At 46.8% G+C, this 26,001-nt stretch overlaps 1 protein-coding gene across 6 annotated transcripts in view; it reads left to right on the top strand.

The window, feature by feature from the left end:
- The window catches only part of Orp8 (Oxysterol-binding protein-related protein 8), a 137,504-nt gene that overhangs the window by 71,553 nt on the left and 39,950 nt on the right, over positions 1-26,001 (top strand). The window contains exons 1-8 of one of the 6 annotated variants that reach the window (XM_050184743.2): positions 1,906-2,190; positions 7,513-7,580; positions 10,096-10,185; positions 12,775-12,966; positions 15,151-15,273; positions 17,507-17,849; positions 19,084-19,265; positions 21,125-21,309. In XM_050184743.2, the coding sequence (XP_050040700.1) occupies positions 10,129-10,185; positions 12,775-12,966; positions 15,151-15,273; positions 17,507-17,849; positions 19,084-19,265; positions 21,125-21,309 (1,082 nt within the window). In that variant the 5' untranslated portion in view covers positions 1,906-2,190; positions 7,513-7,580; positions 10,096-10,128. Of the gene's footprint in view, positions 1-1,905; positions 2,191-4,063; positions 4,292-7,512; positions 7,581-10,095; positions 10,186-12,774; positions 12,967-15,150; positions 15,274-17,506; positions 17,850-19,083; positions 19,266-21,124; positions 21,310-26,001 lie in introns of those variants that run through there. The other 5 variants (XM_050184745.2, XM_050184739.3, XM_050184740.3 and 2 more) reach the window with 5 other exon arrangements.

Consider the following 26,001-nt stretch of genomic DNA (forward strand, 5'->3'; position numbering starts at 1 on the left):
CGCATGTGTTTTCTTTGTAGCTTCGTGCTGCAGTCGGGTGGATGAGGTTTTCCTTTCTTCAGGAACTTTCCTATACCTTGCGGGCTTCTGCAGAATTGATTTGCCATCTCTTGCGCATGGTTTCATCACGAGAGCCGAGTCTACATTTTCTGTATAATAAAACGAACAAAAACTACTCGTACATGCTTCTTGCAAAAATGGCTGCGCTGCCATTATTTGGACAAATTCCTTGCAGGGGAGCTAGGTTTACAATTACGAAAAGGTCTATTGAGCCACAGAGGCGGACCTGGGTACGATCATACGGGTCTAACCGGTAACCGCAAGCGTGCTTCACTGCATGACTTAGGTGCACGGTGTGAAGTGTTTGTCACCGCGGAGTCTCCTTCTGGAACGAAGAGAACGAAGCATGGAGTTCAAGCAGGAACGCCCACTATGACGGTAGCGCGCGGATTTCGTTGTTCCGCGCTACAAGTAGTGGAGAGACACGGAGCGTGCACGAGTGTGTGTGTGTGTGTGTGTGTGTGTGTGTGTGTGTGTGTGTGTGTGTGTGTGTGTGTGTGTGTGTGTGTGTGTGTGTGTGTGTGTGTGTATGTGTGTGTGAGAGAGAGAGAGAGAGAGACACTCTGTGCCAATTCAATTCAAGCGGCCGCACGATCGAACTTCAGTCCACAGCTGAGAACACACGATTGTCCGATTACGCGTGTTTCGTCCACAGGCCTTGCGTGTTATTGGTTCGGCTAGCGGCGTTAAATTGAAAGTCTCTTATCCGGCTTTTAACAGAGGAACAAACAAAAGACATCAAAGAGATCAATATAAGAGACTGCGGTGACTGCGTGCTTTGTCAGGCAGGGCGGCATCGACGTCCTTGCCGGACGTTGTTGCTTCGGCCCGTGGTGTTCTCGTCCTTCGCTTTTAAATTGGAAATCCTCTCGTCCCCGCTCTCCTCTAACCGCGTGCCCCTTTTTGATACGTGGGACAACATCGAGAGAAGGCCATTAAAGAACAAAATAAAAAGCCAAGGCCGCGCGTGGGCGGCCGATCAAATCCCAAACCGCGCGCGCCCTGGCGCCATGCGGGAGCGGAAACTCTAGAGTGTCGGATAATTTCCCCAGGCAGAGAGGCCTATATCACCGCGCGCTCACAACGGCAGCTCTCTCACTCTCTCTCCCTCGGTCGCTCCACCGACTTTGTCCTCCTTCCAATATTCTCTTTTTTTTTTTTTCTTCGCCGGCTGGTGGAAAAAAAAAGTATCCCATCCCGACGGCGGTGACTGCGCGTGCGCATCCGCTGTCGCTGCGCGCCTTCGACTGTAGCGTAGAGCAGGCCCGCTCTTCGCTTTGCCGGCCGGGGTCAGTTCTGCTATCGCTTGTGCGCGTACTTCGCCTGGTGCGGCGGGGGCGTGTTGTCGAGGTTCGGACCGGCGTCGGTGCCTGCGCCTGCCCCCGTTTTTTTCCCCGTGGTCTCCTTCTTCTTCGGCGTGTGCCAAGTAGCCCTCCCCCCCCCCCCCCCCTTCTTGAGTTAGTTTTATCTTTCTCCTGACTTTCTCTTACTGTCTTTCCGTTTTGTTTTACCCAGTTTGCTATTTCGTCGTGACTACTGTGCGCGCGTATTTCTTCTTGTTTATTTTTCGGTGCGAAGGGCAGAGCATACTGACAAGGCAGGGGGACTGTTGAGAGGTTACGAGGCAAGAAAAGGCTGCAGCGTTTATTTGAAAGGGCCCAAGTTTGTTTTGCTCGCGGCGTCCATATCGCCGTCCCCACAGTTTTGAGTTTGGCATCGGCGAGCAACAGAAAAAAGAAATGTCGGGCATCGCTAAAGGTCCCGAAAAGCGGGAGCCAGGAACGTGTTCCTTTTGGAAAATCCAGAAGTTCGAAAGTTCGTGCCTCTCTCTCTCCCTCTCTCTCGTCCTTTTTTTGTCTTTTATTTCGCCATCGGTGATCCTTGAGACAGTCTCTTAAGGACCTGTTTCAAACATCTGTGTCGGTGGCTCCTTGCCTCCTTCATTTCGATTCCGTGCTACCTGGTGGCGCGACGATCGCTGCCGCCGCCGCGGAGCAGACGACGCGAAAGTCGGCGCGGTTGGCAGCTGCGCGAAGCGGCGGCTGGCTTGATTTTTCTCGAGACGAGAACCTCTTTGCGTGCGAAGGGTTTGGCCGACTCCCTTGTTGGAACTTCGTTATCCGTGAGCCGGTGAGTCTCGGCAACTAAGGGTTGCGCCTGGAAGCCTGCCGAAACTCGCTAATGATCTGCGATGTCCTTCTTGCACTTTCATATTTTTTTTTTTTTCTGGATACGCCGCGTCGCGCCGCCGTGACCTGCGCCGACGCTGTATTTCGAGACGTATCGACTTTGAGAGGGAAGGCGACAAGTTTTTACGGGCGCGTGGCGCAACAGTATTGGAGTGTGTGCCGCTGAGAAGTGGGCGACGGCGCGCTTCGGAGGGACCTTATTTTCTTTGTGTGGACGAATTTCGGTTTGTTCTGCTTCCTTCCTTTTTCTATTTTTTTTTCGCTTGCACGTGTGTGCGTGTCCGGCGTCGAATCTATCTATCCAAAAAAGAAAGAAAGAAAGGGAAGGCGACGTTACCATTTGAATTGTTGTTTTTCCGGTCCCGTAAAACTTGTTTCGAAAGTGCGACGTTCCTGTGTTCTCCGACTTAGTTTGCGGACAACATAGCAGTCGTTATGCGTAGCCCCTTTGAACAAAGAAACGATACAGAATTTCGCCCGGACTTCACCGTTTGATGACGCGACAGTGCTCACCTCCAAAGTTTCGGCCTTGTCAGCGCGCCGGTTTCGCGAAGCGCGGGGCTCCGATTTGCGGTTTCAAATCGGGAGAGCTCTCTGACCGCGCTTAGCTCGTAGGCCCTCCGCTCCTCGTCTGACTGAACGGCTTGGCCGCGCCGCGTGATCTCCTTTCTACTTGTAACAGCTGGTCACGCGCCAGCTGTTTGCGCGCTCTCTGCGCTTATCATGAAAACCTGCGATTCGTCGACTAGTAGAGAGAAAAAGAAAGAACAGATAGAAAGGGAGTCTGCAGCTGTCGATGAATCTTGCGAATATGTTATGCTCCTAGGGAGCGCTCGGTTTACGGCGAGCGAGAAGCGACGTAGTTTTGTGCAGCCACGATACGTCTCCACTTCAGACGGGCATTTGGCAAGTGTTGTTAGTTGAATATTTCTTGTTTGTCGGGGATAATTTGTGCCATGGGGAAGACGCGTGTTCGTCGCGGCCCCCTGCTTTCCGAACCGCGTTTAGCCAGCCGTGCGCAGGTCACCCGTTCACCGTCTGCATGCGCGAGACGTGTTTTTACCAGGCGCGCACGTCGTAGGAACTTGCTCTCGGCCTAGTTATCGTTAGTTCGAGCTTGAAGCAATGCCCGTAGCGTTAACGCGCGTCGGACACGACAGAGATGACTGGACGAACGCGGCGGTGATTGTTCCTTCGCTCTTGTTTCCTTCTTTCACGGGCACGTCTCCTCGACGCTCGTCTCCGTGCCGCTATTTCGCTGCCCCGCCTCCTGCGAAAGGAACTCGCGAGCGATCGGAACTCGAAGCCCACTTGTTCTCCGTGTGATGGTACATGACCGAGTCGTGCAAACGGGCGACTTCTGGATTGCCGTAGACGGCGCACGGGGCAGTACGCGGTAGCGGCCGCACTGACGGGTGTTACGCCCGTAGACGGCCGACAAGGCCCGTGCTGCTGCTCCCGTCGCATTCTAGTCGGCGCCTCGCTGCAATAAATGCTTTTCACTACCACCACCACCACCCCGCTGCTTCTCCTGGCGGCGGTCGTCGGAGTCAACTCGAGCGCCCTCATTTGCCGCCGAAGGAAGGCGTGTTGCTTTGCGCCAGTAGTGTGCCTCTCGGTGCGCACCCCAGCGGCGGGCGAGGAGGACATCGAGGCACCCTACTTTGAGGAGGAGGGTCGATCAGTCGGAATGTTTGAGGGATGCGGCTCTAGGGATGCTGTCTCCGCGCGCGCGCGCTCTCGGCCGGAGGAGGAGGAGGCTGATGATCGGCCGGACGAACTGGGATGGGAGAGACGGGCGAGGCTGGCGGGGGTTTTCGGGAGCGAAGGGAGGGCGCAGTTCTCGGCGGCGGCGCTCGGCGCGCTGGCTAGGCCTGGCGCTGCTGCGAGTGGCGGCGGCTGCTGCTCTGCTTCCGGACTCCCCGTGCCTTCCTTGCGACGACTTCCGCGAGCTCCCACAATGAAGCGGGGTTCGAGTGAGCATAAGATTGCCAAGCGACCCACGTCCATTGTCGGCGGCGGGGGATCGTTGTCTTCGCGAGGTGCGTGTGTGTGTGCGGCAGTGGTGATGGCTGTGTTTGCACCGGGGAGCGGAGCTCATCACCGTGTCACCGAGGGAACCGAGTTGGCGGGAATGATTGCGACGCTAGTGGTCCCTTCGTGTGTGCGCTTGCGCCCGGATGGCTTGTGTTTCCCACTTCCACTCCGCTGTTGTTTGGATGGGGGGGGGGGGGGGGTCAGCTTGCCCAGTGCTGAGAGAAGGGCTGAGCCTGCTTACGTATGGATACATCGTGCGTCGCGTGCGCACGATCCCCGGGCTATTAAAATGCGTGATAAATAACGGCGATTCTTGTATCCCGAGATTAGCGCATACTTGTGTAAGCGAGGGCTGATGGCTGTCTTACTATACAATGAATGCGTATCATGGTTAAAACCATGGGAATTTCCAATGCAGCTCCCTGAGTGCATTAAAGTTTTGATGCATTGTGCTTATCTTTTGTGTAGCGTAGGCTGGGCATTTCTTTCAGCTGCAGTATTTGCAGATTTTTTCGTGAAAGTGCATGTTAGTGGAGATTCTGTATGTGCCTCACATCGTGCATTACATTTGGCTACATTGCACAGGATTAGTTCCTTTGGTGCCGTGTACTCGCAGCTTTGGCGGCTCAGTTTTCACAGTTTCATATTGCACTTAACATGTGTCTGCACTTATGGCTGTGGCCTTTTTCTTTTTAACTGTGTGATCAATGCTTTTCTTGGTCAGCAAACTCCCAATAGATGTAGACTATTGTTGTCCGCACTGCTTCCCTGTTGTTAACTCGGTATAATGAGTTCATTTCTGAAGGCCTCACATTTTTTGCATTGCTTCTGATTTTAATCTGCATTAACCATGCTACAGAAAGCACTGTTGTAATGTTGCACATACCACAGTTTGAAAGGAGATGGCAAAAGAATTGTCTGGTTAGCCTCTTTTGTGCTCACAACTTATAGCCTGCTGCAGTCACATCACATGCTTTTATGTGATATTCAAAGAGCACTCACAGAAGAGCACCTATGAGTGCTTGAGGAGAACATTTTTCTTACTTTGGCCTGGGCCATTTTAGAAGACACTGATTTGCAGATGCTATCCAGGACTGTACTTACTCAAATGTAGACCAGTACTTTTGGGAGTGTGTTTAGATTAGAGGATGTGGTTTGTTTGCAATTGCCAAACACTGTCGACTACATAAAGGTTGATGCCACGAAGTAGAAATGATGTTGATCTTATCAAGACTCGGAGAGAAACAGGAATGTCTGTAACGATGGAACCCATACATGCGAAAGCAAGGGAAGTTGCAAATATTCGTGTTGTTGCTCAGAACAACTTCAGACTCCTGTCTACTTCAAGTCTACTTTGCTTAGTCAGGTAGTGAACTGGATAAAATGCATGTTCTTTTCACAGTCAAATGTCAACTTACATCTAAGGAAAATTTTCTTTACTCTTTATTTGCGGACATACTGAATTTCAGAGTTGTGCCTGATTTGAATAAATATCTTAACATATTTGAATACCATTCCTTTACTAAATTTTGTGTAAACTATTGAACATGTATCACCCATTCTTAGTTGCAGATGCTGCATGCAATGGCAACAGAGTGATTGAAGAATAGAATAAATTAAATTTCTGTGCCTTTTCACTTGGATGCGAAAGTGGTCTCAGTGAAAGCACATTAGAATGCTACTTATGGCACTGTCTTTTTAAGGGGAAAGCCTGGTCCTAGAAGGCAACTAATCTCGAAATAATTGCATTTTTAAAACTGACATTTTCAAAATATATAACTTTTTTTGCACTCATCTGTTAAGAGGCAGCTTTAGCTTGGGCCAAACTCGGACGCGGCCTATTCAAATACATTTAAAATGCAAAAATGCTTTTCTGAGATAATCCCTGGGCCGATTTTAATGAAATTCATTGCATTTGACCGAGAAAGTTAAATTCTAGTGACTGTTGGAAGCGGAATTTCGATTTAGGTTCCGAACTTGGTTAAAAAGATTTTCAAAAATTCAAAAGCTAGAAAACAATAGAAGCACGAAGTTTATACATTCATAGCTCTGCATCAAGAACAGATGTTGCGGTACTGTAAACGGCATCCATTAGATCAATAAAAGCGGACAAATTCAATATGTCATTTTATATCTTACGTGAATTTGTTTCATTGTTTAGAAGGGTTCTGCAAAAGCTGCATTTCCATATTCTAAATTTTTTGAGATTCATGTGTAATGTATCAATTTTGTCTGCTTTAGATATACTATCAAATGCAATTCCCAGAATTGTATTATCATTTATTGTATCATTTATCATGTATTGTATTTCGTTTCTGAGTTACAGAGTTGTAAACTTTATAGTTTTGTGTTCAGAAAATTTTTGATTTTTGCAATTTTTAATAAAAAAACTGATGGCATAAATAAGAAATCCGAAACTAACAGTCTCTAAATTTTAAGTTTTCTTTTAAAGTCAACAAACCTCGTCAAATTTGGTGCAGTGGTTGCCGAGAAAAACGAATTCTCCTTTTGAATGTATTTAGATAGGAGCACCCGAGCTAAAGCTGCTTCCTCTTAAGTACCTTGCTTCACGAATCAAAGTAGTAACAAAATTAACTCCATAGACCCATGCCCCACCTATCCCAAGTTATATTTGTTATTTTTCTCTCAATAAATGTTTTTGACTCCTGCAGTTTGCCAGCGTCGACACCTCAGCACCTACAGCAGATAGAATCAAATTTTGTTTTTTGAATAGGAAGCTGCATATGGGATAAGTGGTGTAATGCAGGCAGATTTTAAAGTTCTGGCTTTTAAATTTATTTATATTGCTCCATTTATTGCTGCATTGTTTCCACATTGCAAAAAGAAAACTTCAATGTATCATAATTGCACTTATATGCATGACTTTTTAAAAGACGCTTGCGGGATTGCAGTTTTACGTTTTTGATCTATTGACCCATGCATTAAAGTTTTATTCTCCAATTATCTTGCAATAGACACGTGAAACAATAGTATGTTACTTTTAATCAATTTTAATTAAATTCTGAAATGCTTGACCTACACAAAAGAAAAAATTTGAATGATAACTAAACACGTATAATTTTGTCAAGATTGGCTGAAAAAAAAATTCACTTTCAGAACCAGGCTGCTCCCTTAAGAAAATTATTTTCTTTCTTTATGTTGCAGTGGGTGTTTTCAATGAAGCGTGTTTGTGCATACAATCTTTTTTTCTTTTCTGCTTGCATAGGCCCTGAGGCCAGTGGCGAGGAGCCTCGTCTTTCAGACACACAGAGCACCACTTCCTTGTCACCTAAGGTGAGCTGTTGGAGTAGCAATTCAGAAATTTCTGGCCTGTCTGAAAGAGACACATTTCTGTTATCCCATTCATTGTTAGTGGGCATTCTGGTGCATCCTGCACATCCTAAGGGACGTATTATTTCATGTGGGTACATGTGCACGGTGCCATTGACCAGGAGACCTACCACTGACATGTCCATAACATCAGTTTTGCAGCAAATAGGTGGAGCCCAAAACTCGCTGGGCATTTTGGGTGCCCATTGTTTCTATGCTAAGTTTCATACTTAGGAGGCAACACGGTGTAGGCTACGTAAGTAGTGCAATCACAGAACTCTGCATGTTCTGCAGTGCCGTCATTCTTTATCTGTAATGCTTTCTACTGAATAACCACTTCTTATACTGCACCTGGAACTTGTGTGAATTCACATGATCTTAAGCTCACATTATTTGTGCACCTTAGTGCTCCCCATATGTGACCTACCATGTTTTGATCACGAGCGCAAGCAACATGCTGTGGTGGTCTGTCATAAAAAGGTGTTGCTCCACTCGACCAGCTGTAAATAAGTTACGCTTGTGATGCTTTCCATGTACGCATGTCGTATTTTGCGACATAAAAGTATGAGACATGACGCACACCTTAATTATGGTGTACTGAAATGGGGCGCTGTGTCGTCCGCACGGCAAAATTATGGGAGAACCGTAGTCGCTTTTGCGACACCGCCATCACAATGGCGCTGAGAGCTACCTGTGTGCTTAGCATGCAAACTGTTTTGGGAAACCTGCTGCGCTTATAAACAAAAGCGCTCTAAATGCTGAAATTAATATAATTTGCAAAAAAAAATGACTCTTAGGATACGTATTGTTAACAAAGCTGCTCATATGTCGTCTAAGCTTGCATGTTTCCAATTAAATATTAGTGTCCCCAATTGTCTGTGATTGTTTTTATTGCAGAAGCCAAGTAAATGCCCATCTGCTCATTTCGTTCATATGCATGCATGCTTTTGTAATCAAAATATTTTGAAGGAAGAATACAGTCAAAATGCCTGTTGTGCCTGGTCTGAACCAGCTGGGAGTTGCACTAATGATTCTTTAGGAACCACAATGCGCATGTGCGCGCGCGCACACACGCACACACACACAAAAGTAATTTTTGCCAACACAGTCTGCCATGTACATCAAAATGGGTGTGAATGTGGTCGGAAAAACAACATCAAGCAATCTAAGCTCCGCACGGATATGCAGGACTACCACAACTGAAACAATTGATCCTGAAGGTCCTGTGTTGCACATATATGGCTTCGCATGCCAACCATGACTCCAGGCTGCAGCTACAATTGACATTGCAGCACACCAGTGTTCTCTAGCACACCAGGCCATCATCGCTAAACGAATCCTGTTTTTGCTGTTGGGCAACATGCTGCCCTGTTGATGTCTGAAATCCGACGTCTATTGTTTCCGGCTTCCACATCACTTCCGCTGCATGCAGTCAATGAAAGCATAGCCTTTGATATCTGCATTTATTATCCAGAGGGAGGCCACCACTGGGGCGTAGGTTTGGACATCACCTATTCCAGCACACTATACTTATATTTTTTTCATAAGTGATACTACACTATATTTTGGTTGCAAATGCGAGCAGTGGGAGCAATCTCTCTAGCCCTCGCAGCATGACCTGCTATCTATATAAAGGAGTATAGTATACACTGGTAGCCTGATCCCAACTGGTGTTTTTGACTTTGCTCTTGATTTGGCTTAAAATTCAGGATTAATATTAACTCTGCTTTCTACGTGCATTTTAGCTCATGTGCAGTGCATTCTACCCAAGGACATGCAATGAGATGTAGCATGTCAAAAGTATATGCTCTGAGATTGTGGCTTAATAGCCATTCTATTACAATAGCAGAATACAGCAATCTTAGAGGCCATGCAAAAGGTGATGTACAGTTGGCGTCACCCTTGTGTAGAGTGTGGAAACTGCTGCCTCCAGGGTGCTCCTTAGGCAGCCAGCAACATCTAACACTAGCTGCTGACTCAATGTCTAACGGTGGCTGCTGGGCATGTTTGGACCCAGCAACTACCACTTAGATGTTGCTGGCAGGCTCCTGAGGGTGAGGCTGACTGTACATGCAGATCCTAGTCGCAGTGCTATGTAGTTGGATAGAGCTTGATGAAAATTATAATGCTTGCTTATCACTTCTTGACCTGTTTTACTACCATGAGTTTTACTACCCTGGTGTATTATAGACCCATTTCGTACGTTTATTATCCTCTCCTTTCAATGAAGTGCCCCATTTGTTAAGAGTACTGGAGGAAGCTATTGAAGAGAAAGTGTAATATGAACTATACCTATAAAAAGAACTATGCATTTATGGGGTGTGTTAAACCAGCTCTGGATCACGTTAACGGAAACGTAGTATTCAGCCTTGCCAGCTTACTGTGTCAGTGTCGCGTAACAACTACTCCCAGCTGTAGCACCTTAAGGATTTGTCTTCATAACAGCATTTGTTCTTGTGTTGGCAATTTCCACTTACAGCAGTCTAATTGTGACTTCTCTAAGGGGGATGTCATGGCTGGCGACTCGACGCAGATGTCTGCGAAACTTGCCAAGAGGGAATCCTACAAGGTGAGTTATTTGTGCACAGCTTGTATATTGGCCTCAGGAAGAATCTAAATACTGTATTTTTTCTTTAAACCCATGCAGCATTCTGACAGCATTGCTTTCTTGTACTGCTCCTTGCTGCTCTACAGTCTGTGAAACGTCAGGAATGTCGAATGTACAAGTGTGCGGGCCGCGGATGCTGTTTCTCCCTCTACTTGCCCAGGATATAATTCTCTTAAATAATAGGTGTAAAGAGGAGGCGCCCCGATGATGCAGCAAGTTTGAGAAGGAACATACTGCGATCATGTAGTGGACACGCTAACATACGAGGTTGGTGGGGGACAAAGTGCACTCACCACGAAAAGCAAAGGCTCGGCAGCATAGGAAGCTTCGCAGTGTAACTGGGAAAGAGATTATTGTGGCCTGCCAAGAGAGATCCCTAACTTAAAACTCGGAGAATGTGTACAGATGCATGCTGGAATAGCAGAAGTGCACTATGAAAGGTAGAGTGGCTGAGTCAGTGGAGAATTTTAGGTTGTCTGCAAACATAATAGAACTCACAGAATACTGTGGTACCAGAGCTGTGGATGGCAGCAGCAACACTGGTAGCAACATCTTGTGGCACTGTCTTAGCTGTGTTAGAAAAACTGCTTTGCTATGTGCATGTTCTTGGCGAAACAAGGCAAAAAAAAATTTGTTTACAGGTGTAAAGGAAATGTTGGAAGTTATGCTAAGCAAAGCTTTAGTCAAGTGGTGTGTGTTAAATACTATACGACGTATAGGAATGCATACAACTCTGTTTACTTCCATCCTGTGCAGTGAACATCATGCAATGTTTGTTGATCTATGACATAGGTCACTACTTAAATATTGTGCACTTCTTATGTTTATGCACTACAGTAAAGTAATGCCCCTTGTCTCTTTTGAAGTAGGACATGCCCTTCAATATGCCACAGGAAAGGTTGTTATTACTCACCTTTGAAGTTCACTAAATAATTAACACTTTGCTTCTGCACCACCATGTGCTGCAAGATAGTGTCACCAATGCGGCCATGCAAATAGTCTGCGATAACCCAGCGTTCCAGAAACCAGCAGTATATTAACGGACAGTTGTAAAACCCTCTAAGCACTCTACAGATACGAGTGCGACTAGCACTTCATCACCAAGCAGCACCCTTTCTACCTGCGATGAGAATGAGGAGGTTCACAATGTAATGGCACCTAAGCAGTGCAAAAGTAGGACTGTGGTGCGTAGGAAAGAGAAGGGAGGAATCTGGGTGAGGTTATTTCCTGACCTATCTGTACTGTTTTTATGCAAGAAGAGCTTACCACTGCATTTTTGACGTGCCACTGATTATAGTTCAGTTAACACTGACAAATCAAGATGTCAAATGGCATGTTATGAGTTGGACAGAGAAAATATATTGTGCAATAGTAATGCGAACCTGTAGATATACCATATTGTAGTAATAACTTTACATTTATTGCACTCTTTTAAACATATTTAAGCCCTCATATGCATGACTAAGCGCCATTTCATGGTATTGTTTGTTTTTATTATCTTTTTGACATATTAAGTGCGAGCACACAGACACACACAGACTTTTAATTGTTCAATTTTTTTTTTACATCAGGCACATGTTTTAGGTTGCTGGATAGCGGCTTTCAAAGTATGTGAGACAATTAATAGTTTATGTTCTCATAGCCAACCTTCACATAAAGATGAACTGCAGAAGAATCGAGAGCTGGACGAGTTGGCAAATTTTTGGAGGATGAAGGATGGTGAAAGACACAGTGTAGAGCACCCGTGTTGTGTTTTGTCTTTCACCGTCCTTCGTCCTTTGTGTGCTGTTTCTAGTCCTCCAAAAATTCATGTAGTGTTCATTTGGGGAGGTCACATGCTGTAAACATGACAAAACTCTCTGAAGAACTGAAAATTTTTTATCTGTTCTGCTGTAGTATGCTTTCAATGATTCTGAAAATATGAGAAACGTGGTCAGATTAGATTTTCAGTGGACAAAATTATTTGGTACGTTAATGCTTCAAAGGAGGCTGAAGTTCTCTTGAACAATCAAGTTGGTTTTCTTTCATCCATTCACTGTGTGAAATAAAAAAAAAATTGACTTTGTGATTACAGTGAAACATCACCATAACACAGCTGCATCAAACACAAAAATGCCTTCGTTATATCCTCTGGTATAGAAGTTATATAAACAGAGATAAAGTGCATTGGAAAGGCTGGCCAATGTTTCGTTTGGTGGTCTTTGTCAAAGGCCATGTGTCCACCATAGAAGTCCACCTATCGAAACATTGCCCAGCCTTTCTGAGTCACTTTATCCCTGTTTAGGTAACTAATATGCCACAGTATGTTACTCCATCTGTTGGCCCCCTTCTCAATTTTGGATTTTGTTATATCCAATATTCGTTATAAAAATATATTGATTACGTGGCGATATCGGCTAGAAAAATTTTAGATTTGCTTATTATATCTGATAACTTGTTCTATTTGGGTTCGTTCTCTTGTATATTAAGGTTCAGCTGTATTCTGCACTAAATATGTTTCCCAGAACGACTGAGAGAATGGCCTGTCAATCTATGGTAACTGTCGTGCAGGCACAGCGCAAGCACTACCGGTGTGAGAAGAAGCGGGTCGCCATGGAGCTGTCCAGCACACTTACGGACCCGTCGATCATTGTGCTGGCTGACTGGCTCAAGGTGCGGGGCAGCCTCAAGGGCTGGACCAAGCTGTGGTGCGTGCTCAAGCCAGGGTTGCTGCTCCTCTACAAGAGCCCGAAGATCGCCAAGGTGGGAGCTGCATGCACGAGTTTGTGGCTGTCTCACCCGTGCTCTTGGGACAAAGGAATGACAACACAGTAGTGCAAACAATCACAAGGGCATTTATTGCACCTTGTATGCACCAATCGACAGCCAGCCGAATTATTGATAGAACATGCCGATGGGCACGCAACAAATCTAGGAAGCCCGACTCACCACGACCGGATAACGAGCGAATATGTTCGCCCCATACTGGACACTAACGCTTGGTCGTTCGCGCGTACGGTCCCGCGAACGGTGGCGCGTTGGAATGATCGTGTTCGTCCATTCCAATGCAGGCCTCGCGAGAGGATCTCGCAGAAGCCTGGATCGGTGTACGCGCAGAACGTCCACGCCGCTTGCCGACCCCGACCTAAAGAGGACGAGCCTACTCCCTGTCGCGCCCGACCAACCCCGCCGTTAGATGATGCTAGCAGCGCCACACTCGCGTCATCTCTCGTAATGCGCTGCAACCAGACCGACCACCGCCGGCACTAAGCTATGCGGGGAAGCCAGATTACAGGAGACGCGAGACATGCGGGAAAAACAACAGATAAGGGGATGTGCTAGAGTTGCGCATCCGAACAAGTTCTAAATAGGAGTGATTGAATAGCAGACTTTTCTAATTGGATTTGGATTGAACACCCAGCTTAAACAATCTAAATTGAATGTGACTTTAGGTCATGTAAGCTGGGTGTTCTTTTAATGCAGTAAGCATTCTTTGGGAACTTTACCCACTTTGCAGTATGTTCGTATGTATTTAACCTCTTTCACACTACTCTACAATGAAAAATAAAAATGCTTTAAAACTTATCCGGTGCTGGGTGTAATCGAACCTACATCACACTCAGTCCTCAAGCACAGCAGCCCAACTTTTCAGTGCACTGTCCCATGAATGCACAGAGCCAGAGAGGAAATAATTTTTAGCAGTTGCACGCACCGGTGCTCTACGCATCACAGAGGCCACATGTGGACTTTACACATGCACTGCTACATGGCACAGCGTGTAAAGAGGGAAGCACGAGAGAAGAGTCTGGCTGAAGTAAACGGCTGTTATGCATGGTTGTACAATCTGTGACCACGCAAAGGGCTTTGCATGGGCTTTGCGGCACCACCGCTAGATGGTGCAGCGTGCACAAAGGGAAGAGCAAGACAGCTCTGTTGCAGTACACACCTCATACATCACGCATTTCGGCATTGGCAGTGTAGTGTGTTGCTACGTTGCTTGATTGCTTATCGCTTTACTGTCAAGATTCCTTGTGAGGTGGGTTCTGTAGGAATTTTTTTCCTGTTACTCCCATGACGTTATTGAAACATCTCGTACCTTAGTCATGCAAGCTTGCTAACCATGGTTGTTCTGAATGTAAAGTCGCCCACTCCTGTAGTGATAAAAACAACCACTTTTTCACTTGTAGTTACCGTGGTTAACAGTATATTCATCCTGTTTTTATGTTCACAGCAGGCAGAAGGCCTCTGTCAAAGATCTCTTTCACATTTCTTGCAGCAGCTGACTTTATCTTATGCCATGAATTCCTCGATTGTTTTTGCCTTGCCTTGGCAACTATTCTTTTATGCTAACTGACTACTAGTTGCTATCTGCAGTCTTCCGGTTCCTTAATGCTAAGCCTATTATTTTCCAAATCTCTTGCGAATAATTATGGTAGCGATGGAATTTTGGTAGATATTTTAAGGAAACTAATATATGCTTCCTCTGCTTCATAAGGGCAATAAAATGGCAGTATAAAAGGAGCTAATTTTTTTTGTGGAACTCAGCACAACCACAGTAGAATGTAATGAATGTACAGCCTAACTGTGGTTGCATTATTAGCATAAAGGCCATTTACATCGTACCGGTGTCACGTGCTCACTCTTGGGGATTTTTGTTTCGCTCATGCGTTGAAAATTTTTTTCTCATGCATGTCTCTACTGTTCAAATGATTGGTGGCAGATGTTTTAGGCCTACGTGCCCTGCGACTAGCGTTCCCAGCAGTAGGCCTCGGAAAGGTCAGCAATATAAATCCTAGGTGACCGTCGGGAATGTACATACGGCACAAGTACTATGCACTATACTTAGTGTCATTGTTAAAGTGGGGTTTGTTTTGAGCGTCATAGGTGTGACTTTCAGTTGGCCGATATGTGTTGCTCAACAATTTTTCTTGTTATTTTGGCCTGCAGAGTAGCCAATGGGTCGGGACCGTCCTGTTGAATGCATGCGAGCTGATAGAGCGACCTTCCAAGAAGGACGGATTCTGCTTCAAGATCTTTCATCCACTTGAGCAATCCATCTGGGCATCACGGGTATGATGCTTGATTTGTATGCGAAACTTTCTAATTGCATTTGTCAAATGACTTTGTGCTTATTTTTATTATAATAGTCCCCTTCTCCTCTTTATACTGTAAAGAGTGTATTTTTGAGCTTACTATATACAGTTGAACCCACTTATAATGATATTGGTTTTAATACTATATCGGTTATATCGGTCTATGGGGAAATAACACGCTTACTACCATGTTCCTATGCTGCATTATCGGTTATAACGATGAAGTCTCACTGCTGGGTGTCCATGTCAAAAGGTAATGGAATGTAAAATCCTTGAAAAGAAAAAAGTGAAATGCGAGCCACTGCACTATTGCCTGCCACCCCAACTGCCGCCGTGCGCTTCTCTCCATGAGCGATGCACGCCAGCCTTGTGCGCATCTTTCCCGTCGCCCTTCACCCCTCCAAACACGAATTGGCTGCGTCCATATCTCTGCGTTGCACCACCTTCTCAAACACGAATGGACCATGCCAACTGCGCTGACAACACTGCCAGTGCTGCTTCCAGATTGCTCGCTGTGCCCTCATTCTGTGCAATTATGCTAACGGATTAGGTTGCTCGTGCTTGGCTTTGTTCGTTGCGTTGAAGTCGTTCCTGGCCATGTAGTTGCTCAGCCTCGTTTGGCTTACCGGGGAAACGGAAGATGTCTGATCCACCCGCTGATCATCGGCAATGCACGACGTTGCCGGTGAAAAGAAAGCGCACTGCTGTAGATTTGGAAATGAAGTGCTTCTAACCGATGAGGCGATTGTCGCAAACGTGCTTGCATCTGATAGTAGCAGCGATGGCCACGATGGCAGCGCTGATGTGGTAGGGCAGGCTGTCTCAGCATTGTCCTTTCTGGAGGTCCTGTAGATGATTCTGTCCCTCATGGGCTTGTTTTCACAAGTCACCTTCCGCTTCGCTACGTGGAGCACCTGGATGCCTTGGAGAAGGATGTCGGCAAGCTTCACATAAAGCAGGCAAGGCTGGCGGACATGTGGTTTTCTCGTGCAAGCCAGTGGGAAGTACGTGACGAGATCTTGTGACGATCTCGCTCCAGTGTTTCTTCTGTATTTCTCAAGCTGAGATGCTTCCGCGGCAACCTTCCTGCATTTTCTAAAAGGCGCCTTTTGGGGCCACCAAAGTGATGCCTTGGCGGAGCTCGCACGTCACTTGCCACCTGTGACGTTACCTTGCAGTTGTTATGGCAGTGCCATTCTTGCACGCTGACAGCTGCGGCTCGTTAACAACACGGAATTGGAGCGCACAGGAAGCAGAGTTAAACAGTTAAACAAGTCAACACAGTCGGCAGCCGGATGGAGGACGGTGGTCAGGAGGGGCAATGGCCTCCGCGCCATTATAGTTTTCTTGGAACAGCTACGCTATCCCCCATTTTGATTTTTTTTCATGCAGTCCGATTATAACAATTATAGGTTATAACAATGGAATTTTTGTGGCACTTGAATGTTATAAGTGGGTTCGACTGTATACACATATTTTTTTGCTACATTTTATGTGAGTAATTTGTAGGTGCTAATTTTAAAGAATAGTCAATATAGGGGCTCATTGAATAGTATCTGAGAAATGGCCTCCTATCAAGATGTCTGCTACCAACGAAAATTAGGGGAAATCTGTGCAACATTTAGCAGCTGCACTTCATACACTGTAAACAGCTGTCAGTGATGCTATAAATAAATTAAGATGCTTTACTTCTTCGACATGGTTACGTTCTCATGTGCAGCTGTGCAACTGGGAGGGTGAGGTCAGTACTGCGCTACGTTTTTATTAGTCGCAGCCACATGATGCCAAATGACAATGAGCTAGGGAAAGTATAACTGAAGTTAATTGTTGTTTTTAATTTAAATATTGAAATAATAAGGATAAGGGAAATGACAGTGGTTGAAAAGACTGCCTGCCCCACGTGGGAGCCAGACCCAGGCATTTCATCTTCTGCACATGTAGAGCTTCTGCAGATTGAGCTACCATGGCGGTAGTCCTTCCATTGACTTTCTCTGGTCTTGCTGTATATTCCCTAGATAGGAGCGTTAGCCAGTGCCACTCACGGTTGTGGCAGCAGATGTGGCACATTCAGTTCAGTAAGTGAGGGCCCCCTCACAGTTCATGTGACTGGGCACAATGGAAGGGGGACCAAGGGCTTCGAGGCCTGTTCGTAAAGTGGACAAGACCATTGCTAAGTACGATGGATGACACTGTTTGCCGTAATACTGCAGGGTCCCCGGAATGAGGCAATAGGTGCCCTGGTACAGCCTTTGCCAGTGAGCCACCTAATCTTCCGGGCACCCTCCGAGGCGGCGGGCAAATGCTGGATGGACGCTCTGGAGCTTTCACTTCGCTGCTCCTCACTGCTGCTGCGTTCCATGACCTCTGGGCATTTGCGTAGCAACAGCGGTGGTGGAACCGGGCTAGGCAACACCCGTGACTCCACATCATCGGCGGGAGGCATCGGTGGGGTGGAAGCCGAGCTCTCGCACATAGTGAGCACTCCCACCACTGCCACCTCACAGCAGCGGCACTGGAACGAGAGTGACCTCGAGAACCACTTCAAGGACCAAGGTCTGTCAGAGATCACCATAGGTTCACCGGCATTCATGTTGTCCACTTCTCTTCTTTTGTGTCTGTGTCTGTGTGCCTTACTCCTTCTTTGCATTATGAATTCTTACGAACTAGCTCAACATTCTGTCGTTCTGAGATCACCATAGTGCCAAGGACATTCATTTCTCACTAGGAAACAATATAAAGGTCTTCATTATTGAAAAGGGGTCAGTTTTGGGGGCATTTGCTTGAAATATTAATGTATGCATGGTCGCTGGTGACAAGCAGTTGGTGTAATTGAGTTAAGACATAAATAGAGTTACGACCTAGGTGTGATCTGTGCATCATAAATTAGGTTGTTGGTGAGCTCCTTTCCGGAATTCAATACAGTTTAACCTGATTATAATGAAGGTGCATCCATCATGAAAATACCTTCATTATATATTATTACATTTAAGCATATAGTATATTCATTACATGCTGAGATTGGTGAAAACGTTTTAGATTTACTTTGTTTATTGAACAATTCATGTATCCGGGTTCGTTATATCAATGCCCAAGTGCGTATGTATCGTTTGTCGCACCCAAAGCAAATTGCTTCTTCATGCAAGTCTGTCAGCAACCATTTGCATGTGTGTGGCACACTTTTGCAGTACATTGATTTCTGGGATATTCCATTAACAGTGTGTTGTTTAGCACTTCAACCATGCAACCAGTGCACATGCTTGCATAAGGCTTTGTGCCACTTATCGACAAATTCTATGGCCTGCTGAATGCATGAAGCAGTACTGATGTAGAGGAAGAAAATTCATGGTCTCTCTGATTTGCCAGATAATTTCACAAATACTCTGTGGTTGGAGCCTATCGTGTGGAAAAAAAACAAAAAAAAAACACCACAGCTCTATTGTAACAATCTCCACGGCAGCTGTACACGTTGCTGTAGGTTTGTGTTTTGTGCCCCCATATAGTGCATAGTCCCTGTTTCACTTCCAGTGATGGCACCAGCTCCATGCTGCTTTGCCTTGTTTTTCTTCACGTGGTATTACACTGTTAGCACGTTACCTTGGTGACAGTCGAAATTCTCCTTTTGTCCCCAAGTGTTGTTTCTGTAGTTGAAAATTACTTGCACTTCCCCGCTTAAACTATCCATAATGGTTCAATGTTATGGTCGTTGGGTGGGAACTCCACCCTTCGTTTGAGTGCATCTGCAACGTAACAATTTCTCGGCAAGCATAAATCGGCATATGGTACACAGACCTGGGAGACGATGCCCCCACGGACGACCAGCGCGACGGCACCCAGAGCTTGCGTTCGAGCGACACTGACTCCGAGGAGGAAGAGCACCAACGGCTGACAGAGGACAGTGGAGAGGCAGAGGAAGTTGAGGAGGAACCAGAGACACCGTATCAGGAAGAGAGCAATGAGGAACTTGGAGAGGTGAGGAAGCTTGGGAACGGTTATGGTACACCTCTGCTGTGTTGATTATACGGCATTTGATGCACGGTGGAGCATTGACGTTAACCAGCACAACTGGAAGCTCTTCTTTTCTGATAACCCAGGCCGAACTTTGGCAAAAGGGAAAAAGTGTTACCCGTCCAAGAGTAGTGGGATACTATAAAGGATGCAGATTGCTGAATTGTTTGACAAGTTGATGCACAGAGGCAATGAATATGGCATATCAGGTTTGAGGAAATTCACAAGGCGGAATAAATTCCCGTACCAATTTGTCCCGAAACCAGGATGAATTTTTCCTTAACGAAAAGATTTGTTTCCCAGAAACCTGTACGTGTTTCCTTTGTGGCATTGTGGCACTCTCAGATGGATAACAATTACTATTAGGATTAGCTTTTATGAAAATGACTCCATCCGGCAAATTTTCGCAGAACTGGTTTGCCTTACTTTGGCATTCAGGTCACCACCTGTCGGGTTGAGTTCTGTGGTGCTTGAATAAAAGCCATGGTGTGTTTGAACGCAAAAAACCATAATGACCCAAGAAGACACACAGCTCGCACATGGTAGTGCATCTTTTTGTGTCCTGGTGGTTCTGTGCCGTTACTTGCCTTTACACAATGAACCAACAGGCCCCCATCATAGCCCTGGTTGAATAGTAGATTTGAGACTGGCGATGCATAGTCGTAGTTTCAGAAGTCATAGCTTCAGAAGAACAAGAGGTGGTGTTGCCAGAATAACCAATGTGATTATGCCAGAATAATATGGTATCTGTGTGCACACATTTACACATGTGCTCAAGATATTTATTAAACTGGCCTTAAAATGCTCTTTTAATTTTTTTTTCTAATCCAGTCTTGTCACATTGGTTGAAACAGGTACACATTATTCTGTTCTGTGTTCCTTTGCATTTCCATTGTTTGTTCTTGTATGACCACCCTTTCTTTCTTCTCACATTTAGTATATTTCTTGTATGTTTAGGATATGTTATGTAAACAACACTTCGTGGTGGCAAGTAGGTCATAGGACAGGGTTAGCTGTTTCACCTTTTCCAAAAGAAACAATGAGCCGAACTCCTTCAGTGCAGTTTTATATCTCGAGCAGCCCTCAAGACGATTTGAGCTTGGCTGTTGCTCTGTGGTTGTAAACAATGCCAGATGGTGTAAGGTGCCTGCTGGAGAGTAAAGTTGTGAACATACTTCTTTATTTTTGGTATTATGCCACCAGCCTTCTATTTCAAAAGGGCACGTTCCGTGGGATGATTGAACACTTCCAGTTGTGTTGAACAGAAAAAAAAAAAAGAAAGCGAGGTGATATGGAGAGCCGAGACTTTTCGAGTGAGAATGATTTTGCAATACGGTGCATTGTGCTGAAACGTGTAAATAAGAAAAGCCAAAACGTGCAATAAAACCCACCTGTGTGTAGTGAAGGCCACCTCTGATACAGTTAATTTTTTTTGTTTTTGGTGTATTTTTTCTTTCTGGCACAATCTTTTTGCTTGGTCTTGCTTTATATTATCAACAGAATTTTTTTACGAAGCAAAAGATCTGTCTTTTCTGCAATTCCTTTTTTTTAATGTTCTTGAAGGGTAACAGAAGGAATATTTCATCTAAAAATGGATTCTAGCTTACACATGAAAAATATTATGCTAATGATGTTTCTTGCTCTAGATTTTGTGTTTTTATTTTCATGCAAGAGTTGTGTATCCTGTGACTTGATCGCCTTGTTGTCTTCCTCTTCTCTACTAATATGTGTAAACATGTGATAAATAACTATAATTTTGATTGATTGACTTGTTGAGTGCTTGCAGAAAGACTGCAAATTCGCTTCCTTTGGCCAACGTGCAGGCGGGTGATGCAGGCCAGACAGAGGAGGTTGCGGAGGAAAATCGCAGCCTCATCTGGGCCCTGGTGAAGCAGGTTCGGCCAGGCATGGACCTGTCCAAAGTGGTGCTGCCCACCTTCATCCTTGAGCCGCGGTCTTTCCTCGACAAGCTCGCTGACTACTACTACCATGCTGACATCTTGTCCAAGTGAGTACTGTCTCTGTGCTTGCAAATGTAAACAGTTCGAAGAGACAGATGTGAAGAAAGACGTACAACAAAATGCTGACCTGTTTAAAGGGACTTGTTGCTGGGTTAGTTGGTTCATGTCTGCAGACTTCAATAGGGACACCCTCTGAATGGAAGTGAAAGGAAGGCACGAGACAAGTGCCTGCCTTGTGTTTTCTTTTTTGCGTCTTCAGTCAGTGCGGTGGGCTGCTCCAAAGCCTCCCACGGGACAGTCCGGCGGAGAGCACTGGCAAACGTTCAGTCAGCCTGCGCGTGCTGACGTCCCAAAGCTGAAAAGAAGCTGAAGCGGTATATTTAGACCCAAATTTAGGGATGTGGCCTTTACACATATATGTACGGTATTTCATTTAGATAATGTGAATTGGTCTTTTACTGCACATGTTTTTTTAAATTGCAAAACATTTCTTTGCCTTGTCAGAGCCAAGGTCAAACGTGAGGCTGTTCAACGTCAGAGTTTGTCACCAATACATGCGCGTGCGCACCTCCATGCGCCCGATTGCTCGAGGCTGCTATTGGCTCGGCCCCTGCTACCTCCACACGCCTGCTTGCACACTGCTACTGGCTTTGCAACTCCTCTCTTGCTACACTCGCTTGTATGGGTGTGCCCCACAAATAGATGTGGCCCAGCTGCATTAGCTGGAGTATGTTGCACATAGGCGTCTACTTACAGATACAACAATGAGCCCTCAAAAATATTAAGCAGAAGAAAAGTCTAACGGTACGAAGCCACTGCAAAGACGGCAGAGTTATGCGATGCATAGCGATGTGGCGAGGCAGGAGGTGAAGTGACGGGCTGACGGGATATGCGCGGTTGTGGAACGCGAACAAGGAGAGAAGCGATATGAGGCTAAGGAACGCCAGCACACCAAGCAAATGGCCACTGAACAGGCTGCTGAGACCATGCTTTGCCGATTGGAGGACCGGCACTTGCAGGACTCAGATGCATACTTTGAAAAGCACTTTGTTGAAGACAGTTTGGTATGGCGTGCAGCGTTTGCTACTGCCTCTGGTTCTGATCCAGAAGCAGTAGTCATTGGGGCATCGTGGTCTGTGCATGTTGCGGTCCTCGAGCGAGTGTTTGCCCGCGAGGATGCGAGTTTGTTTGGGCTTTGCACCACTTTCAGGTGAGAAATGCTTTGCATTGACTCAGATAATCATCATGGATGGTTTATGGCGTAATGTTTTTCTCATGGCTCTTGCTCCAAAGATTTTTTTGAGTTCTTACTCTGTGTGTTTGTATTCCTTATCCTTAGCTTGTTGGAAGCTGCGACAGAGCAGTCCTTCAGTGATGGTAAAATGCTATTCGTGTAGCGTATGTATTTTTTGCTTTCTATGTACCTAGGTTACTAATAACTTGCTGCGTTCTGGTTATTGAATTCTAGGAGACTCCTGAGCATGTGAAGCACCATGTTGGGCATGCGTCTTTGGCTTGGGTTTGTTCGATATAACTGTGGTGGTGTTTTTGAAGTTTGAATTTGCGGGAGTTATTCTGGATTCAGATAAACATAGGACTTTGCTGGGACTAACAGAGTAAATGGAATTACTCGTCAATTCGAATGAGAAGATTTCGAATTATCGTGATTTCTTTGTATTGGTTGTGGGAGATATGGGGTTCTCCTCCGTACTCTTGGGACAAAGGAACGACAACACAGTAGTGCAAACAATCACAAGGGCATTTATTGCACCTTTCATATGAGAAGAGGTTTATTGGCGGCTCCTAAGGCAAAAGCGCAGCAACCGGGAACGGCGAGACAGCCCGAAGCACTGTCCAAAAAAGGCGACAGTAATCAACAGCGCGAGCGGAGCCGAGCCGCGCGTTGGCGATGTGTCTGTGCCGCGAGGCGCGTCTTCTTCTTCACAATCTCCCCCCGGACAAAAAGAGCCATCCTGGCGCCTTAAGAATCAGGAGGCAGAGGGTCGTGGTAGGGCTTGAGACGCGAGACGTGGCCAATGTCACGTCCACGCCGGCGCAAGTCTTCAGGTGGTGACAGTGGCTCAATTAGAAAATTCACCAGAGATGTTTGCTCCAAGACTCGGTAAGGCCCTTCGAATTTTGGGACGAGTTTCGAGGAAAGCCCCGGAGTCTGGAAAGGCACAGACAACCACACAAGAACGCCTGGAGCGTAGGTGGTGTTCGGAAGCATGTCGGTGCGGTTTTCTTTCTGGCGCTGCTGTTGCTCGGCCGTAAAGGAGCGCGCTAGCTGGCGGCATTCTTCGGCCTGTCGGGCGACGTCGGACACAGGTAGACACTCGGAGGCGTCAGAATGGTATGGAAGGAGCGTGTCGATGGTATGCGTAGGCTGGCGGCCATACAGGAGGAAGAAAGGTGAAAATCCCGTAGTGGCCTGGATCGCGGTGTTGTACGCGAACGTGATGAATGGAAGGATGCCGTCCCAGTTACCATGATCAGATGCCACGTACATCGACAGCATGTCACCAAGTGTGCGGTTAAATCGCTCTGTGAGTCCGTTAGTCTGGGAATGGTATGCTGTGCTTGTCCGATGAATAATACGGCATTCCGAGAGCAAACTTTTGACGACTTCGGAGAGGAAGGCGCGACCTCGATCGCTGAGGAGTTCTCGAGGTGCGCCGTGTCGAAGCACGAAGCGATGTAGAACAAAAAAGGCTACATCCCGTGCCGTAGCACTTGGTAAAGCAGCAGTTTCGGCGTAGCGTGTCAAGTGGTCAACAGCAACTACGATCCACCAATTGCCGTCTGGCGTCATAGGAAGCGGGCCGTATAGGTCGATGCCGACGCGATCGAAGGGTGTGGCAGGGCACGGGAGCGGCTGCAAGGCACCAGACGGGCGTAAAGGCGGCGATTTGCGGCGTTGACAGTCAAGACAGCACCGAACAAACTTTTGTACAAAATTGTACATGCCGCGCCAGTAGTAGCGGTGGCGAATTCGTTCGTACGTCTTGAAGACTCCGGCGTGGCCACACTGTGGATCGTTGTGGAAAGCAGCACATATTTGTGACCTTAAGCTGCGGGGAATCACCAGAAGCCACCGACGGCCTTCAGGAGAGTAATTGCGTCGGTGGAGCAGCTGGTCACGAATGGCAAAATGAACTGCTTGGCGTCGGGGGGTTCGGGATACAGGGATGGTCGATGATCCAGAAAGATAGTCGAAAAGAGAAGCGATCCACGGGTCACGACGTTGTGCGGTGGCAAAGGAGTCCATGTCGAGAGATGAGATGGAGTGTGCGGAAGTTGTTCCGCAGGCCGAGTCTGGAGGTAAAGGTGAACGAGACAGGGCGTCGGCGTCGGAGTGTGTTCGCCCACTGCGGTATACGACGCGAATATCGTACTCCTGGATGCGTAATGCCCAACGGGCTAGGCGGCCAGTGGGATCTTTCAAGTTGGCAAGCCAACAAAGCGCGTGGTGATCTGTGACCAAGTCGAATGGGCGCCCGTACAGGTATGGTCGGAACTTGCCAAGTGCCCATACTAAGGCCAAGCACTCTTTTTCGGTCACGCTGTAATTGGCCTCAGGCTTCGTCAGCGTGCGACTCGCATAGGCGACTACGTATTCGGGGTAGCCTGGCTTTCGTTGGGCGAGGACGGCGCCGAGACCGACCTCGCTGGCATCTGTGTGTACCTCAGTTGCAGCCGACGGGTCGAAATGGCGAAGAATAGGTGGGGAGGTGAGAAGACGACGCAGCGTAGCGAAGGCGGAGTCGCATGCAGGGGACCAGGAGGAGAGGGTGGTGTCACCGCGCAGAAGCTGAGTCAATGGCGCCATGATCGATGCGAAATTCCGAACAAAGCGCCGGAAATATGAGCATAGGCCCACAAAGCTCCGAAGTTCTTTGATGGTCTGAGGCTTCGGAAACTCAGCGACCGCTCGAAGTTTTGCAGGATCGGGTAGAACGCCGTGCTTGGACACAACGTGGCCTAAAATGGTGAGCTCTCGCGCGGCGAAGTGGCACTTCTTGAGGTTGAGTTGGAGGCCAGCGTTCGTTAGACAGGTCAAAACAAGTCTGAGGCGGAGCAGGTGAGTCGGAAAATCAGGCGAGAAAACCACGACATCGTCGAGGTAACACAGACATATGGACCACTTGAGGCCACGCAGCGTGTTGTCCATGAGTCGTTCAAAGGTGGCAGGGGCGTTACAAAGCCCGAACGGCATTACGTTAAATTCATATAAGCCGTCAGGTGTAATGAATGCGGTTTTCTGGCGATCGGCTGCAGCCATCGGTACCTGCCAGTACCCCGAACGCAAGTCAAGGGACGAGAAGAATTCCGCTCCCTGAAGACTGTCGAGGGCGTCGTCGATGCACGGCAAAGGATAGACGTCTTTGCGCGTTACCTTATTTAGCCGACGGTAGTCGACGCAAAAGCGAATAGACCCGTCCTTCTTGCGAACGAGAATGACAGGCGATGCCCAGGGACTGTGCGAAGGTTGAATAACGTCACGGCGCAGCATATCTTCGACTTGGGTGGTAATGACACGACGCTCTTCGGCCGAGACGCGGTAGGGTCGTTGACGTAACGGCTGATGTGAACCGGTGTCAATGTAGTGCTGCACTTCCGACGTGCGGCCCAAGTGAGGTTGTGAAACGTCGAATGAACTTCTAAAGTGGTGCAGGAGATCAAGAAGGTCGGCGCGTTCGGCAGGTGTGAGGGTATCGGCGATGGCACTCGAGAATGCA

Source organism: Dermacentor andersoni, chromosome 4, assembly GCF_023375885.2.
Source record: "Dermacentor andersoni chromosome 4, qqDerAnde1_hic_scaffold, whole genome shotgun sequence".
NCBI classification, from domain to species: domain Eukaryota; kingdom Metazoa; phylum Arthropoda; class Arachnida; order Ixodida; family Ixodidae; genus Dermacentor; species Dermacentor andersoni.